Below are 15,687 nucleotides of genomic sequence, written 5' to 3' on the forward strand. Positions count from 1 at the left end.
CCTATGAGTTCATGCAGAACATCTTAGAACTGGGAGTTCAAGAAAAAGCAGTTTATTAAAAAAAGTATCTATAGTCAACGACCCATGCTATCTGCTCAGAAATATTAGTCACGGGGAGTTCCTCATTTCCCTGGTTTTACAAGCTTAATGCCTCAGGAGATAATTGTAATTTATTTTCCCTGACTGCATGCTGCAGCCACTGCCATGTCTTCTATGTCTCTCCTAGATGTGTACATGCTTTCTGTTCCTCTTATGTCACACCACTACTTTTTGTCACCAGCGCAGGAGAAAAGGCAGAAAATGGAGTTATTTTCTCTTTATTCTGACTGATGCATTATTTACTTCTCCACTGGAGACTGAGGTTTGTGTCCACAATATTTCTCCTCAAACCAGGATTTTAGAAATGATAGAGGATCACTCATGGAGGCTTGTTCTTTAACCATTGTCTTAAAATGAAACCTCAATTTTTTTTTCTTTTTTTTTTTTGTGACAACTTTCTGGTTGATTAAACTTCCTTAATTTACTGACATCTATGTTTATTTGCTCTTCTATTTACTTGCTCTGGCTCATGTATTTATTGAGCCAGATGTGCTGGAAACAAACCATTTGGTGGATTAGGCTTTGCTGATCAGAGGCAGGCTACTCTGGCACAAGGTAGAGAAACCAAAGACGAGGAAGGTTGAAAGGTGGTTCCTCCTGCATTTTGCAGGTTGGTGGTTGGTAATTTGTCTGTGGAGGTTGCTAATAAAATAGGTGAGTGGGAGATGCTGGTGCAGAAGGAGGGACCTGGCCCCTGGGCACTTTGATCTGCTGGGTGTTTCACTCCCACGGGGATGGGTTGGAGGGACAGACTTTGGAAATCACTGCTCCATGTGAGGAGCAGGATTGCTGGCTGGTGTTTATTAGCTACTCACCTTCCTCTCTCACTGCTTTTCCTCTCTTCAGCTGAGGGCTGTTTTGTCAAGCTGTGACAGTGAAGGGACTTCAGTGAGCACCAAGACACTCTGAATTCTCAGTGCCCGCTTGAGCAGAGGGCGATTAATGGTCTTGTGAAACCCTCCTGGGCAGGTGGGTGAGGCTGCATCAGAATTAGCTGTAAATGCTTTAGAGAAAACAGTGGATTTTCATGAAACCGAGGCCCCAGCCACCTGTATCAGCATTGCTTAGGAACATCTTTAATGCCAAGAGGGAGAACACAGGCGTGAGGAAGAGCTCTGGCACCTCCTGCCCTTATCTTCACCCTGTTGAGAAGAGAAAGCCTGTTTTTACCTTGCAGGCCAAAATGCTGCTGTTTGCCAGGTGTTTATGCTGTTTGCTGCTGCTTATCCTCCACCATGTCCCTGCCTCACAGCAGAGCCACAATCTGCAGCACCAGGGGAGCATCTGGTGCAGAGCAGCAAAACCTGCTGCAGGAGGAAAGGGGCTTGCACAGCTCAAGCTCACCGGTGAAAAGCAATGTCCTCCTGCTATGGTTTCCACTTCTGCCTCGGCGGAGTCAGGCTGTCAGCATGCTCACACCTCCAGTGTGACAGCTGGGGCTGTAGGTACACAGAGCAGCCTGGAAAGATCCCTGAATTTGTTGGTCCTGTTTGTAATAAACACATTCTGACCATTCTGACCATCTCATCTTGGCCTTAGGTGAGGAATGGTCACTCTGAAAAAAAGGAAAGGGAAAGGAGTGTGAGACAGTGCCAAAGGGACAGACAAAAGTTGTGTGCTTCTTGCAGAAAAGTTTTTTTGAGCTTTTGTTTGTTTGCTTGCTTGCTTTTAGTGGTTTTTTGATTTGTTTTTTTTTTTTTTTTGGCTTTCTATCAGATCAATTTTGCTGCAGTTGATAACACACCAAAAATGCCCTGGGCTGGGTGACTGCTCCATGCTGGGGCAGGATGCTTAGCACTGGTCAGGATAACTCAGGAGCAGCAACCACTTCTGACCTCCAAAATCTGCCTCTGAGTGCTGCAAAGGCTGAGCTGCTTCTGGGATTATTTAAAGAGGATGATGATGAGGAGGAGGATGATAAAAAAAGGGAAAAAAGATCCTCCAGACTTGGAAAGGGCAAGTCCAAATGGCTGCTGGAAATAGCAATAGTTTTCCAAGGAACCTCTCGTTTCCCTCTTTAGTGGCCATATCTCTGCACATCCAAGAATTTGTCATGACTCACCTTTTCTATAACCAGTAGATAGTTTTCTTGTTGCTGAGATGGTTTTGGCTTTGTGTGCTGTTTTGGCTCTTGTTTCTTGGGTGAGGGGTTTTTTGGGTTATTTTTTGTTTTCTTTCTCCTTTCGCTTGCATTTATGGAAATCCTCGTGGTGCACTGGGCACCTCGGGGCTGGGTTGGGAATATCCCAGGGCTACTGACCTAAACTTGCCCTGCAGGCATGGGAACCTCCCTCCCTCCTCTCTCACTGCCTCACCCTGGTCAGGCCCAGCTCCCAGGGGAGGGGAAGCTGCTGTTTCTGCAGCTGGGGCAGGGGAGGAAGGTGGCTTTGCTGAGCAGCTGGGCCCTGTGGGACAGTTTGCTGGCAGTGTTGTGGTGACGTTGGGTGACTGTGGCAAGCACTGGCTTCTGATGAAACAGAACAACCTGAGGAAGGGAAGCCTCTGAAAGATAAAACTGCTGCACAGTTTGTTCTCTAGAAAGTATCATCACTGAAACAGCAATTTCTAAATTGCTTTTTCTCTGGACCTTGTTACCCCCATTTCTCTCCTCTTTCACAGCCAAAAGTGGCAAAAAGACAGTTTCCAGTTGCAGCAGGATCCTGGGACTGGCTGGGCATGAAAAGTGGCACTCGTTGGGTGGTTCCCATGGCAGAAGGGGAGGTAAATGCACACCTGGAGCCAAGGGAGGGCATTTATTGCATCAGGGATGAGCCTGAAAGTTTACCAGAGCTTCCCCATGCATCCTTCCACGGAGAAGAGGTTTGTGGGGTGGCTCCAGTGCAGATCCAGGAATGAGCCATGCAAGGAGAGAGGCCAGGCCAGTGCCTGTGCTGGGGACAGCCCCTGCAGACCAGTACCACCAGAGCCAAAAGCAAGGGACAGGATGTGTGTGCTGCACCTGGAGCTGCGTGTCCCCTGTGTCCCTCCTCTGACACCAGCTGAGACCTTTGCACTGTCAGGGCCTTTGCCAGCACTGAGGGGGGGAAGTTTAAACTGCACAAAAATCAGCTTTTGTGATTTCTTTCTTCTGTCTGTGCCATCTGACGTGCTGTGCCTTTGTGCAGCTGGAAACCTTGGCCCAGAAGGGACTCACACTCTTCACCTCCACCAGGTGAAAGCAGAGGGTCAAGCCCTCCTTGCATCACTTTTATCACGAAAATAAAGATGTTAAAATGTTAAACAGGGAAATGTTTCAAGGGAAGGTAAGTGGAGAAGTGGGGATGTGTGTTTATGAGGATGTGTGTTTATGAGGAAGAGGAAGTGTTGAAATACACCAGTGAAAATAAGTCAGCCTGGCATTTATTGGTGAACAAAAGCCCATGTGCATCGATTAAAAAAAAACCCAAAGCAACCAGAAATGGGTTGGATACCATAACTGGTTTCAGTGTTTTCACTTGAAGTCTGCTTCACAATGATCATGTAGATAAATTGTCACCAGCAGCACAGTCCAAACCTGGGGTGAGTCTTTAAATGTAAACTCCGGGAAACCTTTACCTTTTCGAAACAGAGTGCTTTTTCTGCTGTGCCCACATCTTTGTGGGAGGCCTTTTCTCTCTCTCTCTGTTGGAGTCCAGAACATCCCTTTGGCTGCTCTGGATGCCTCGAGACTCTGGCAGGGGGCTCAGGGATCTTGGCAACAAGTCAAAAACACCTGTGGCTTTGATTTTTGCCTATGGGAGAGGCTGCCAACCTTATATGAGGAATTAAAAGCCAAGAGGGTTCGAGTAGTGTAATAAGAGAATTGGCACAGGGTGAAAAAGTAGAATTTTGGGGTTTTTTAGAATGTAATTCAGGGGTACAGGATGGAGGAATCTGGGCGTGCCTTAGCCTTTTCTTCTTTCTTCTTGTCCTCCATGTCTTGCTGTGATGGTGACACTTTTCTGTTGGTCTACGATGGGGACACACTGTCCAACACAGATTTTAAGTATTGGTATGGGAACTGTAAACATGGTACATGTAATTTTGGGTATATAATGTGGGAGATGCCCGGGGCTCGCAGCAGACTGCCATGGCTTCTGTACTAGATGGACCTCGGCAGGTCAGAGAGAAACTGTTATAGATAAGGAGAAATAAACAACCTTGAAAACTCAGCTTCACGCATTCCAGACCTTTTCTTTGGCTTCTGGGCTAGGGAAAAAGGACTTTCACACTGTTGGGGTCTTGCCAACCTGACCCTGACATCTCTCTATTTTTTTTTTAATTTTTTTTTTTTTTAATCTTTATTTTATTTTTTTGAAAACCAGTAGGGAATGCTGACAGGTTAGGATCCCTGTCCCAGGCAGGCAGATGGTGGGACCCCTTCCCTTTCACTGGGGGAAGGCAGTGGCTGTCCAGGTGGTCTTTCTTTGGGCAGCCCAGCAGGAGCTGAGCATCTGAAAACAGGGGAGCTCATTGCAGGGCTTCCATTTCCTACACTGGGCTTTGCCTAGCAAGGGAGTTGGTAAAAGCTCTGCCTCTACTGAAAACTCCCTGCTGTGACTGAAATAGATCTGGGGTCCCTGATGTGAGTGGTGAGAACAGAAGGATCTTAAAAAACAAAAGAAAATGCTCACCAAACCCCAAATGTGTGTATCTGGAGCAGTTTTGTTGTGTTTGAGCTGGGAGTGCTGCAGACCATCCATCCCCCCAGGAGTCAGGAGGTGAGATCATCCCTTGCTGCTCTCTGCATACTGAAAATATTATCTGCTCTTCCCAAAGGGGCAAAATTCACCATTTGAGTCTAGCCAAGTCGCAAAAGAAAAAATTCCAGTCATGTTATTAAAGGCACTTATCTTTTATTATTGCACAGTTTATTTCACCTTTCACATGTTTCAAAGTTCTGTTTCTTTCAAAACAAAACCAAAGCCAAACCCACTCCCCCTCTAAAATCACGAAAGCCCTGTGAATATAACCATGATTTGAGATGGAACCCTGTAACTGCAGTGGCAGAGAGCAAAGATGCACTGGTGGGTGTGCTTCTCCCAGGCACAGAGCCTGCTCTGGCCCCTGGGCCTGGCAGAGGGGACAGGGAGCAGCCCCCAGGGCACTACAGCCTGGCATGGGCAGTGCCCAGAACATGGCAGGAAGCAGCCTCGGAATGGTAAAATAAAGGACTTAAATCTCCAGGATTGCTCAGTTGTCAGTGGGGGAGTAGAAAGGTATTGGGGTACCAGCAGTATCTTCCATTCAGCAGAATAACCAGCAAGGAAAGGAAGTGAGCAGCAGTAAAAGATGTGACTGTTAAATTACAGGTTAAACAAGAATCTCTTCCTTCCTGCCCCAGGATCACTCCTGGCTTTCTGCCCGCACTGCCTGCTGAGAAAATGCCCATTGCTGCCTCTCTGCCACAGAACCAGATCAGATCAGGCAGCTCCTTTCCTTCTGCCACTGAGGGCTCTTCTCAGGAAAAACAGGTAATAAATAACCTTTGTGACAGGCAGACGTATAAATGCAGGGAAGTCATGAAATAGGTGCAGCAATGCAGAGGAGCTGTGTGAGCGATGTGGGGTGTGCAGGATGGTGTGCTGGGGACATGGTGCAGAGCCTCTGCTGTGGCACTGAGAACAGCTGGTCCTTTCGTCCCTGGCAGTGCAAGGTGACTTTTGGGGGAAATGTGGTGCTTCTGGAGCCTGTTTTTATACAGCCACACAGAGCAAGGGTTTTAACTGTGTGCTGTGAAACCCACAGGGCTAAAGACTTACAGAATTGCTCTTGCAATTTGGAGGCTGATGGAAGTCAGGCCTGAAATATCTGTGCCAGATTTTTACTGAACCAAAGCAGGGAGCCTGGCTGGAAAGTCAAGGGCCAGAAAGGTAGAATTAGAGAGTGCTCGCCTTGGTAGGAAAATGTTAGCAGGCAGAAGTGGGATTTTGAAGTTAGCAAAGCAAAGCTGCTGGCAGACTGTGCCAGGGTTTCTGATGGACAGGGTTGCAGATGCTGCAGCCTTTCAGCATGTCGAGGAATGAGGAGTGCATGACACTGTTCCTGGCTGGGGCAGGCACTGCCCACACGGGACAGCTCACCCCTTGGAGTGATGGCTCTGAGCTTCATTCAGAAACTGAGAGATTGCTTCTACTTCAAGCTAACGATAATGAGTCACTCCCATTTTCACTTCCCCAGCAGTGCCCTCTTTTTCTGTCTTAGATAAAAATGTTTTTGAAGTATGTCATGGCTTTTTGGTAGCAGCTTTCACACTTTCCCCCCACACCTGACATTCAGCTGAACTCTCATTTTTCACTCAGCCGCCCTGGCTAACAGAGAGTTCGTTGTTAAAATGTGACAACAAAAGCAAATGGAAAGCCCCAAGCAAGAAATTTGGTGTGAGATGTTACCAGATCTTTGTGAGCATCAACATGAAAGTCAGAGGGAGCCTGGGATGTGTACCTGCACTCTGTGTGTGTGTCCTCCCTGTGCAGCCACCTCCAGTGCTGCAGCTGCTCTGCTTCTACCTGGTTGTGTAACATATCCATTTGGTGTTTTGACAGGTATCACACTGGCTGCATCCAGCTTGATCATCAATTCATAAAATCATAGAATTATTATAATGTAGGAGCTGCCAGTGCAAGACGTTTGTGCTGCCTGTGTCCTGCAGCTACTGGGGGGTGGCGTGGCCTGACGAGGGCAGGGTGAAGTCATGCAAGTTGGGAGTCTGAGAGGTGGAGGTTCCAGCCCTTCTCACACCTGTGCCCTCTTCACCTGGCAAGCACAGTGTTGGTGTTGTCCAGCCTTGGCTCCAGAGAAATCTGGGAAATCTGAAAGGTAGAGTGTATTCTATGCTGCAAAGGTTAAATTGCACATACTCGAAAGCTGGCGGATGTGGTGAGAGGTTTTTGCAGCAAGATAAAAGCAAGCCAGGCAAGGCCTGCACTGCCTGGATAGTTATGGTCTGCCTTCCAGGCAGTGGTGGAAGAATCAGTATCTTGTTGGCAAGTGCTCGGATCCCCCTTGTTTCCCAGAGGTTGCTGAGCCCACCAGAAATACCTGTATATCACTGCTGCCTCCTCACTGCTTAATTCTTCTCTTACCTCTTCTCTGTATGAGTGGGAGAGCTTGGCCAGGTGGGTCATGAATTTTGAAGACACTCTTTCTACTAAATCAGCCTGAAAGCTCCAGATGGGAAGAGCAAAAGACAGTTAATAAACAGAACAGTAAAAACCAGTTTTCTAGCTGGGGAACTTGAGGAGGCCTCTTGTACCTTGTGCCACATATTTCAGCCCCAGCACTCCTGAATCCCTGACTGCCCTGTCTGAATGGTGAAGAACAGAAATTTCAGAGGCTCTGCTGTGAGGTTTCTGTGGGGAGGAAGCTTGGCTGCCTCAGGCAGGCACTCATGGTGTGTGTCTCTGGGCTGCCAGAGGAAGAGGCGTTACTGGAAGTTAGGTGGGTGAGCAGAGCGTGCTGGGAAGTGCTTTGTTTACAGGCTGCTTTGCATCTCCCCCACCCTTTTTGTCAGCGGTTGGTGGAGTAGAAGTGGTTTTTTCTTGCCCATCTTAAACAGCAGTTTGGTTTGTGCAGAGCTTTTACCTCTGAGGAGCTCACATCCATGCTGGTGAGGCCAGAGGTATAGAAAAAACACACTGGCAATCAGGTGATCTCTCAAATCACCGTGCTATCACCCCACAAATCCTGTACTGGGGGGAGAATGTTAAAGATCTGTTGAGCTCTACTGGGGAACAGTCCATCAGATCACAGAGGTGCAGATGTTATTCAGTGATGCAGGAGAGCCACCAGCAGCAGCAGGGCTGGGGAAGCAGGGTGTGACCCTTGGGCTGAGCCAGCAGCAGACAATCAATATCTGCATGCACAGCACCCTTTGCCGCTTTGATGTGTTCAAAGAAAATACAAGTGTAGAGAAGAGGAGATGAACCAACCTCCTTAGGAGGTCTTTGCAGCCAGAGCCTCTCCTCCTTTCACTCCCCATTGTGTAGTGAGCAAAGGAAAGACTCTGCTTTCAGATTTTGGTGATAACATATCAGATATCCCCATTTCTACCTGAATCTCTGGAAGCATGCTGAGAAGCCTGCATCCCCTGGGAAGCTGGCAGGGTTTTGCTGCTGTCTTGTGCACTGAACAGCCACTGCCCAGGTGGATGGAGGGCTCTGCTCAGCCACTGTCTGCAGCAGGGGGTTCCTCCTTTTGGCATTGCCTTGACAAGGAGGAGACACAAAGGCAGGGCTGGGTGTGGGAACTGTAAGGATGTTTTTGTGGCAGCAGGGTTGGGCCCAGCACGTGCAGGTGGACAACAGCTGTCCTAGGGTGACTTCATGATGCTTGTATCCCCAGTCATCTGTTCTCTTTAGGCTGGATATTAAGTTCTGCACCTTTCAGACTGGTTCCAAAAGCGAAGGGGAATAAAAAAAGTGCACCGTTTGTTTGCAGAAACTGCACTTGCTGCCCTGAATTTCTTCTCACGGACTGCTGTCTGCAGCACAGACAGCAAGAAAGAACTGTCCTTTGCTTTTTAGTTAGGTTTTTTTTAGCTAACTGAAGCAGAGAAATTCCCCAGACTGTGACTTTTCCTTTTCTTGGAACTCATTGGCCCTGCTTTGGACTGCAAACCCAGAAGAACACGCGGGGCTCACACCTGTGGCCCACTGGGGCTGGGATGCTGCATTTCCAGCACAGAAGGGACTGACTGATAAGAGACTGAATGAGCCAAGCTACACCCCACCAAAAAAACTTTCTGAATTTGCCATCTCTTCAAAACAACGAGAAATTTTATTGTTTAATATTGTTCTTTTTTTATATACTTGTGAATACTTTGCTTGTTAAATAAACAGGGTTTTTTCTTCTTTTCTCCAAAGAAATCTTTCCCCGAACTAATTGGGAAAAGGGCCACTTAAATCTGCTTTCTAGAAAAACCCCCTTGGAAGTTTCGTCCCAAATTTGCCCTAAACCAAAACAAATCCAGCAGCCCAGCCTGGGGCTGGGAGGTGTGAGTGGAGTTGTGAGTGGAGGTGTGTGCATGATACAGACCAGCTCAGGGTGTGTGGTCTGAAGCTGCTGAGTGGTTTCATCTACTTTTTAGGTATTTGTGGTAAAATTACCACAGGGTAATTAGAAAATCCTAGTCCCAGATGGAGCTCACACCCACTGCTCCTGGCTTGGACAACAGGGAGCTGTTCCTCCTGGACAGGCAGCACAGCAGGTCCTCTACCACCCCATCTCCCATTTACCTCATTAAGAAACTGAATTCCATGCTAGAGACACAACTTTATTTAGGTTGATTTCTTTGGAACAGCTTTAGACAATCCTTTACATTATAAGGTTGAACAGAATCCTAGTACAGTGTCCTTGTTCCACTGCCCTGCACCAACTCTTATTTAATTTTAATGCCATTTGACTCAAACATTTTTGATGTAAAGTTTTTCCCCAGTACAAGCAATTGCAATTTCTTCTGACCTTGGCTTGTAATGATGACCATTTTGTAGTTGTTACACTGCTGTAAAGTTCTTTAAAGCAAGCTAAATATGCCTGTTATGGGATTGTGCATTATTAGCAAATAAAAACCAGTAAAATTGTGACTTATAGAAACACCATCCTTTCTTCTTCTGCATGGTTTCACTCTGATTTTTTAAAAATTCATTGATATTTGGAATAGCCTATTTCTTTGTCACAGCTGCACAAACACCGATCCAAGGTGGGGATGAGAGACAAAACCCAAATCTTTACTAGTGCCTGTGCTTCTTTTGGGTATGGTGGGAAAATGAAAGACAGGGGATTTTTGGCAGGGGAAATCTATCACTTTATGCAAATTTGCATTAAGGCAGAGAATCGTCAGTGGCAATCTAGATCATTAGATGAGGACCTGGACTGCTGTGGTTGTCTGATTCAGAGCTGAATCATGTATCTGAATGTTTCCCTTCAGTAGAATGTCCCTCCATCCCACTCCTACAAAAAGCAAGTGAAACCCTGCTAGTGAGTCCCAGTTGAACAGAACTAATATAAAATGCGTGCTGTATGTGGTTTCTGTTAATGTGTTACATGTGGGAGCTGAATTTCAGCTTCTTCACTGGCCTCAGATTTGGACTTTGCTAGCTTGGAAGACGCTTCCTTAAATTCCTTGTTGACAAAGTAGTAACAAATGGCATCCAGGCAGCAGTTTGTGTTGGCGAGGATGGAGGCGAAGTGAACAAAGTTGTTGATGCCCTGTATTGCTGAGCAGTCGGAGCTGATGGAGTCCAGGACGAAGCGGAGGAGATGCCCGAGGTAAAGAGGTAAAAAGCAGATGATGAACACAGCCATGTTTGCAGACACAATGTAGACTGCTTTCCTGGTCAGCATTTCATTGCAGCAGTCGTCATTCTTCTTTCTCCTGAGCTCTGCAATGATTTCTATGGAGCAGTAACTCAAGATGAGCAGCGGTATGAAAAACCCTGTAATAATGGCACACAATGTGATCACCGAGGGTGTCACAGAAGATTTTTCAAAGCAAAAATCATCCTCTCTTCGGTCCTCAAAGCTTTTAATGAGGGAAGTCTCACAGACGATGACTATCCAAAGGAATCCAGAGACAAAAGCTGCCTTCAGCGGCGACCTCAGTGCCTTGGATCTCAAAGGGTACTTGATTGCAAGGTACCGATCAGCAGCGATGAGGGTGATGATACCAATGCTCATAAAGCGGTTTGTGAAATAGCCACCTTCCAGAACCAGGCACCACCCATCCACCTTCAGGTGCTGGAACTGGGACAGAGTTTTGAATGGCAAGGTGAAGAGCAGCAAGCAGTCAGCCACAGCCAAGTTGACCATGTATACTCTGGTTTCTGTCCATTTGCCAAGTTTGCAACAGAACACCCACAGCGCCAACACGTTCAGCACAATGCCCAAAACCAAAACTGGGATGTAAACGCACAGCTGGAAAAGTGAAAATATTTCATAGGCTGTGATATTGCAGCTGCTGTGGTTCATTTTGGGAGTATCAAAACGTACAGTTCCTGCAAAAGGAAATTAAGCCTTTTACAAGGGAGGTTCTGGACTGAATCAGTGGTTAATTCTAATTGAGAGAGTTCAGGGCTTTGCCAGCCATGAAAACCTGATGTAGGGTACCTAGTGGGAAGAAGAGGGACAGGGACACAAGCCTGATCAGTTGTGAAGGACAGAAACACTTAGATTCTCCCTGGGTCTTGCGCAGGGAAGATGGCTCCTGGAGAGTGGCAGGGAAAAGGGCTTAGGCCCTTATTTTGGCTCAGACTTGGATCAGGCAGCAGCAGATATCCTGCAGCAAGGAGTTATGTGAGCCATTGCAAACATTTGATAGTGGGAAGGGGATCCCTAAACCCAACTCTCATCCCTTCCCTTATAGCAGGGCTCATTGGAAGCCAGCCAGTGACCTCACAGCTTAAAATGTCACAGATGTGCAGCAGAAGGACAGTTGTCCTTTCCCTCAGTCCTGAGAAGTTTCTGCATCACTTCTCATTAGTGATATGAGCAATTATTAGTGTATCTCTTATTACTGTATCTCTCACTGGTTTCAGCTGCCATCAAATTCTGTACTCAGAGGGCTGCACTGAGAATCTGAGTACTGGGTCTGCTCGCTGCCTTTCAAGGATTGTCAAAGCCGCTCTTTATCTCAGAAGTGTTATAGCAATCTGCCACAATTCCAAGACAAAAGAAACTCACCTATGCCATGGCAGGAATGTGATGTGGAAGAGGTGAGCAATGTTTGGTCTAGCGGGTGGTTTGATCACCTTGGATCTAAGGGCAATATTGCTGTTTGCCCTCCAGCTTTGGAGGAGTTAATGCAGAAGCATGTTCCAGGTGCAACTGTTCATGAACAGAAGAGACCCGGGATGTCTGACATGTCTTTGGGTTTTCCCTGCAAGGGGAACGTGGCTCCATGGGGGAAGGTTCATGGGTCTCAAAAGCATCCCCTGCGAGCAAACCATAAGGCAGTGCTGCAGCATTTATGTGCATCTGTGGGTCTTGGTTAGCTTTGAAAATCATGCAGCAGAGGAATCATGCCAGGAGACCTCTGAAGAGGTGAGGGAATGTGGTACAGCAGATATCTGCAGCAGCTCTGTCTTCTGGACATGAGAAATGCGTTATGAGCCCATAAGACAGAAGGAAAGATCATAACAGAGAGACCTAGAAAAGATCTAGCAAAGGCTGAGACAGCCCTTAAGCATCCCAAAACGTGTCAGATGTGGTCAGCATCAAAATGAACATTTGAAAATATATTGGCTCCAGCCCTTTCTTTCTTCATCCCTATTCTGGTGTTCCACCATGGCCGGGGAAAGGCGATGCCTTGCAGAATGCAAATAACTGTGTCAGTAAATAGCCAGGAGAAATTACCTGTTCTCTTGCTGTCCTTGCAGAGAGTGAGTTCCTCCAGCCCAGCTGTGGAGTGCTGTGCAGGCACGACGAGCAGTGCTCCTTGCACATGACCAGTGAGGTGTCCTCTGATCACAATTTCTGGTGGCTGTGAGAGCAGCAACGCTGGCCGAGAAAGCACCCGCACTCCTCCTGAACAAAGGGCAGAGCTTCCTCTGTCATCACCATTGGTGTGGCTTGTACCACCTCCTGCTGACTGAGGAGCCTGCAATAGTCCTGCAGGGAGGTGAAAGGCTTGTCTGCCCTGCATCCCTGCAGCAGTTCCTCTGGAGGTGGAATCTCTTTGGGTTTTTCCTTTACCTTCCGTTGCCTGATGTCTCACTGGGCAATGCCTGTTGACCCTCCTCGCCCTACAGACTGTGCTTGGAGGGGACCCATTGCCCTGGAAGGTCCTGAGGTCTTCTCTCTGCCTTCCAGAGTGCCACCCCTGGGATTGGAGCAGGAATGGCTTCTGTTGTCACACTGCCTGAGCTGTGGGACAGAACAGCCCTAACAGTCCTGCAGCTGCTGGAGAGGTGAGGGCAGTGGTTTGCAGGCAGTTTTGTGATTATCATAAAGCATTTCACTCTGAATCATAGTAGTTCTCGTGTCTTCCATAGCTCTTCTCAGCTAGCAATTCTGAGAAAACGTGGCACCGTGACCCTGTGACCTGCTGGCTTTGTGACTGCTCAGTGTTTGCAGGTGCCTGTGTTCCAGGGGCTGCTCTTGGGCTCCCCACGACAGCCTATTTACCAGAAATGCTCAGACAAGTTGATCAATGAGCTTAAAGGTCCTGATATTAGCACCTTGAATTGCTGTCTTGGGCAAATGTATTTCCCCTTTCCACTTTCCAGGTCACCTTAGGGCAGCTTCCGGAGTATTTCTGCATTGTCTGCACATCGCAGACATCACATTCACACCCTTTGAAAGTAATTCCATGCTAGTGTACAGCCACAATATATTACAAACGTCTAAATTTCCAGGGACTGCTTTTGCCTTTCTTGGGGCTGCTCCTTGGTGGATGCTTACAATACTGACGTATTAGTGTGCCCAGCTCATCAATCCTCAACCAACAACATTCTTATGTCATGGTCCTTGTTGGTACTTTAGTCTTCAAAATCATCCAGATTCTGGGCTGTGCTAGTTTCATCACTGTATAGAAAACTTTGCATCATCCTCAAGTGTTGTTCACAGCCTCCTCTTGTCTGTGTCCAGGCAATCACTAGTGGTATAAACCATGAGCCGTCAAAGTCATGCCTGGAGGGGCTCAGCTCATAGAACCTCTTCAGTGTGATGCTTCCCATCCACAGCTTGGTGCTGTGGTTGCCAGATGAGGGTCTCATTAGCCAAGTGAGGTCTCAAGAGAGGGAGAAGCCATGTCACAAGGCACAAAGCACCTGGCTGTGAGCAGCAGATTCACCAGCATGTGTCAAAGCTACCAGTAGGCAAAGCTAGGATAGAGTGCTGTCTGCAGAGAACTTACATGGCTCCTGCTGAGGCTTTTGGGTCTGTGCCTGATTCCTGGTCACCACAGCATCAGGATCCCCATCCTTCTCTCCACCTCGTATCTCCATCAGCCACCCTCGTCTGCAGCTGCTCACAGTCCCCTCCTTCCACGCAGTCACAGGTTTTATCAGCCCTGCCAAGGACCACTGTTGGTATTTCCCCTGCCTCTGCAGTTCCTCTGTCTCAGTCCTGTGAGTGCTGTCCCCGTGTGGCGCAGTGGAGGTGACACTTGTGCTGCGTTCTCACTTCCCTGCTGGCAGCTCTCGGGCAGGGTATTCCCGGGCCCGGCAGCACTGCAGAGCACTGGTGCCTGTACAGGCTGCACTGGTGCCTGTACAGGCTGCACTGGTGCCTGCAGCGAGCCCCAAAGGACCTTGCACTGACACCAGCATCCACCACATTGTGCCTGGAAAAGTGATTTTCTTAATGAAAGTAGCCAGTGGGGCAAAATATTCCTGTAAGATAAGGAACCACTGGTATGGCCAGCTGACAGACAGATCGACGGGGTCCTGCCTCCTTTCCCTGCCAGAGAAAATCTCCATCTCCCCAGCATTCCTGTGTCCTGCTGGCTGCAGCTCCTGGAATGTCAGAATGCAGAGCCTCAGGCAGGATGGGAGGGCTGCTGGTACCATCTCCACACAGGGAGAGGACACAGGGCTCTGGGCTGCCCTGCAGTGCCTCTGCCCTGTGGGGATTCTTTCCTGCCTTTCTCATAGCCAGAAGGGATGGTGCAACAGCAGATCTTGACCAAAAGAGAACTGTAGGGTTGAGAGCAAAACATGTCAGTCTTTTTTTTATCACATCAAATGGCAGTTTGAGGCTAAGTGCAGCAATCCCACACAGTGACCAGCCCTGGCTGTTGGGGCTGTTTCCCCTTTCCCCTTCCCCAGCACTGCACAGAATTGCCTGCAACAGAAAACACAGTCAGGGCTCCTGTGCTGCAACCCTCCCCACACTCCTGCAGTGATGCCTTTTGAGGGTACCTAAAAACAGAGGCCAGACAAGGGAATAAAAAGCAGTTCTATTTATTGAAGGGCCTTCAGGAACATTTAGGGCGAACAAAGCCCCCCCGGGGCTACACCCAAAAATGGACCATGGCTCACAGGTTTTCACACTTTTATAAGTTTGGGCCATTTGCATATTGGGGGTTAATCTTCCAATTCCAGCTTCAGGTAATGAAGTCATTTACCCCAAGTTTGCTCCCCCCAACTCACTTTTGTTTCCATTTCTTGGAGCCTGAGGCAGTGAGGTGTCCTTGACTGCCAGGCCTGGAGAGGAATTGCTGTGTCTGACCAAAATGGGAAAGCAGCAGCTCACACTGTGTGTGGAGTTCAGAGTTATACACTAAAGAACTGCAGGATTACGAACACATGAAAAACATAAAAGCTAAAGTTCTAAGGCATCAGCAGCACCAGGGACCAGCTGAGTATGTATGCACACATATGTGTGCATAGAAAAGCCTGTGCTTCCCAAGAGCCTGATGCTGCTTCAGGGCTTGTGGAGTTCCCTAGAGGCTGCCGGGCTGTGCTCACCCCTGGAACAGCTGTGCTGTGCCAAGGAAACAAAACCAGAAATGCCTCCAGCACCTGAAAACAGCACCCAGCTCACAGCTCCCCAGTATGCGTCCTTCAGCCCCATGGAGCTCAAACCTCTGGTAAGAACTCTGTTTTCAGGCCTGCCCAAATGCCACACAACAGCAAAATACTGTCTAATGCCAGCCCCTGCCTTCCATAC

The 15,687-nt window shown here is 48.0% G+C and overlaps 1 protein-coding gene and 1 long non-coding RNA gene across 2 annotated transcripts; both read right to left on the minus strand.

The window, feature by feature from the left end:
- Nucleotides 1-4,953: 4,953 nt before the first annotated feature.
- On the minus strand, nt 4,954-7,498 carry LOC128812192 (uncharacterized). The gene is made up of 3 exons (XR_008438645.1): nt 7,334-7,498; nt 7,164-7,245; nt 4,954-6,890 (listed from the first exon to the last, which is right to left on the minus strand). It is a non-coding gene; the product is annotated as an uncharacterized LOC128812192 (long non-coding RNA).
- A 1,938-nt stretch (nt 7,499-9,436) lies between these two features.
- Nucleotides 9,437-11,079, minus strand: LOC128812212 (G-protein coupled receptor 35-like). Its single transcript, XM_053986468.1, has one exon. It carries the CDS (start codon nt 11,044-11,046, stop codon nt 10,111-10,113), a length of 936 nt encoding a protein of 311 aa, XP_053842443.1. The 5' UTR covers nt 11,047-11,079; the 3' UTR covers nt 9,437-10,110.
- Nucleotides 11,080-15,687: the final 4,608 nt, after the last annotated feature.

The sequence above is a fragment of the Vidua macroura genome, chromosome 10 (genome assembly GCF_024509145.1).
Source record: "Vidua macroura isolate BioBank_ID:100142 chromosome 10, ASM2450914v1, whole genome shotgun sequence".
In the NCBI taxonomy this organism is placed as follows: Eukaryota; Metazoa; Chordata; class Aves; order Passeriformes; family Viduidae; genus Vidua; species Vidua macroura.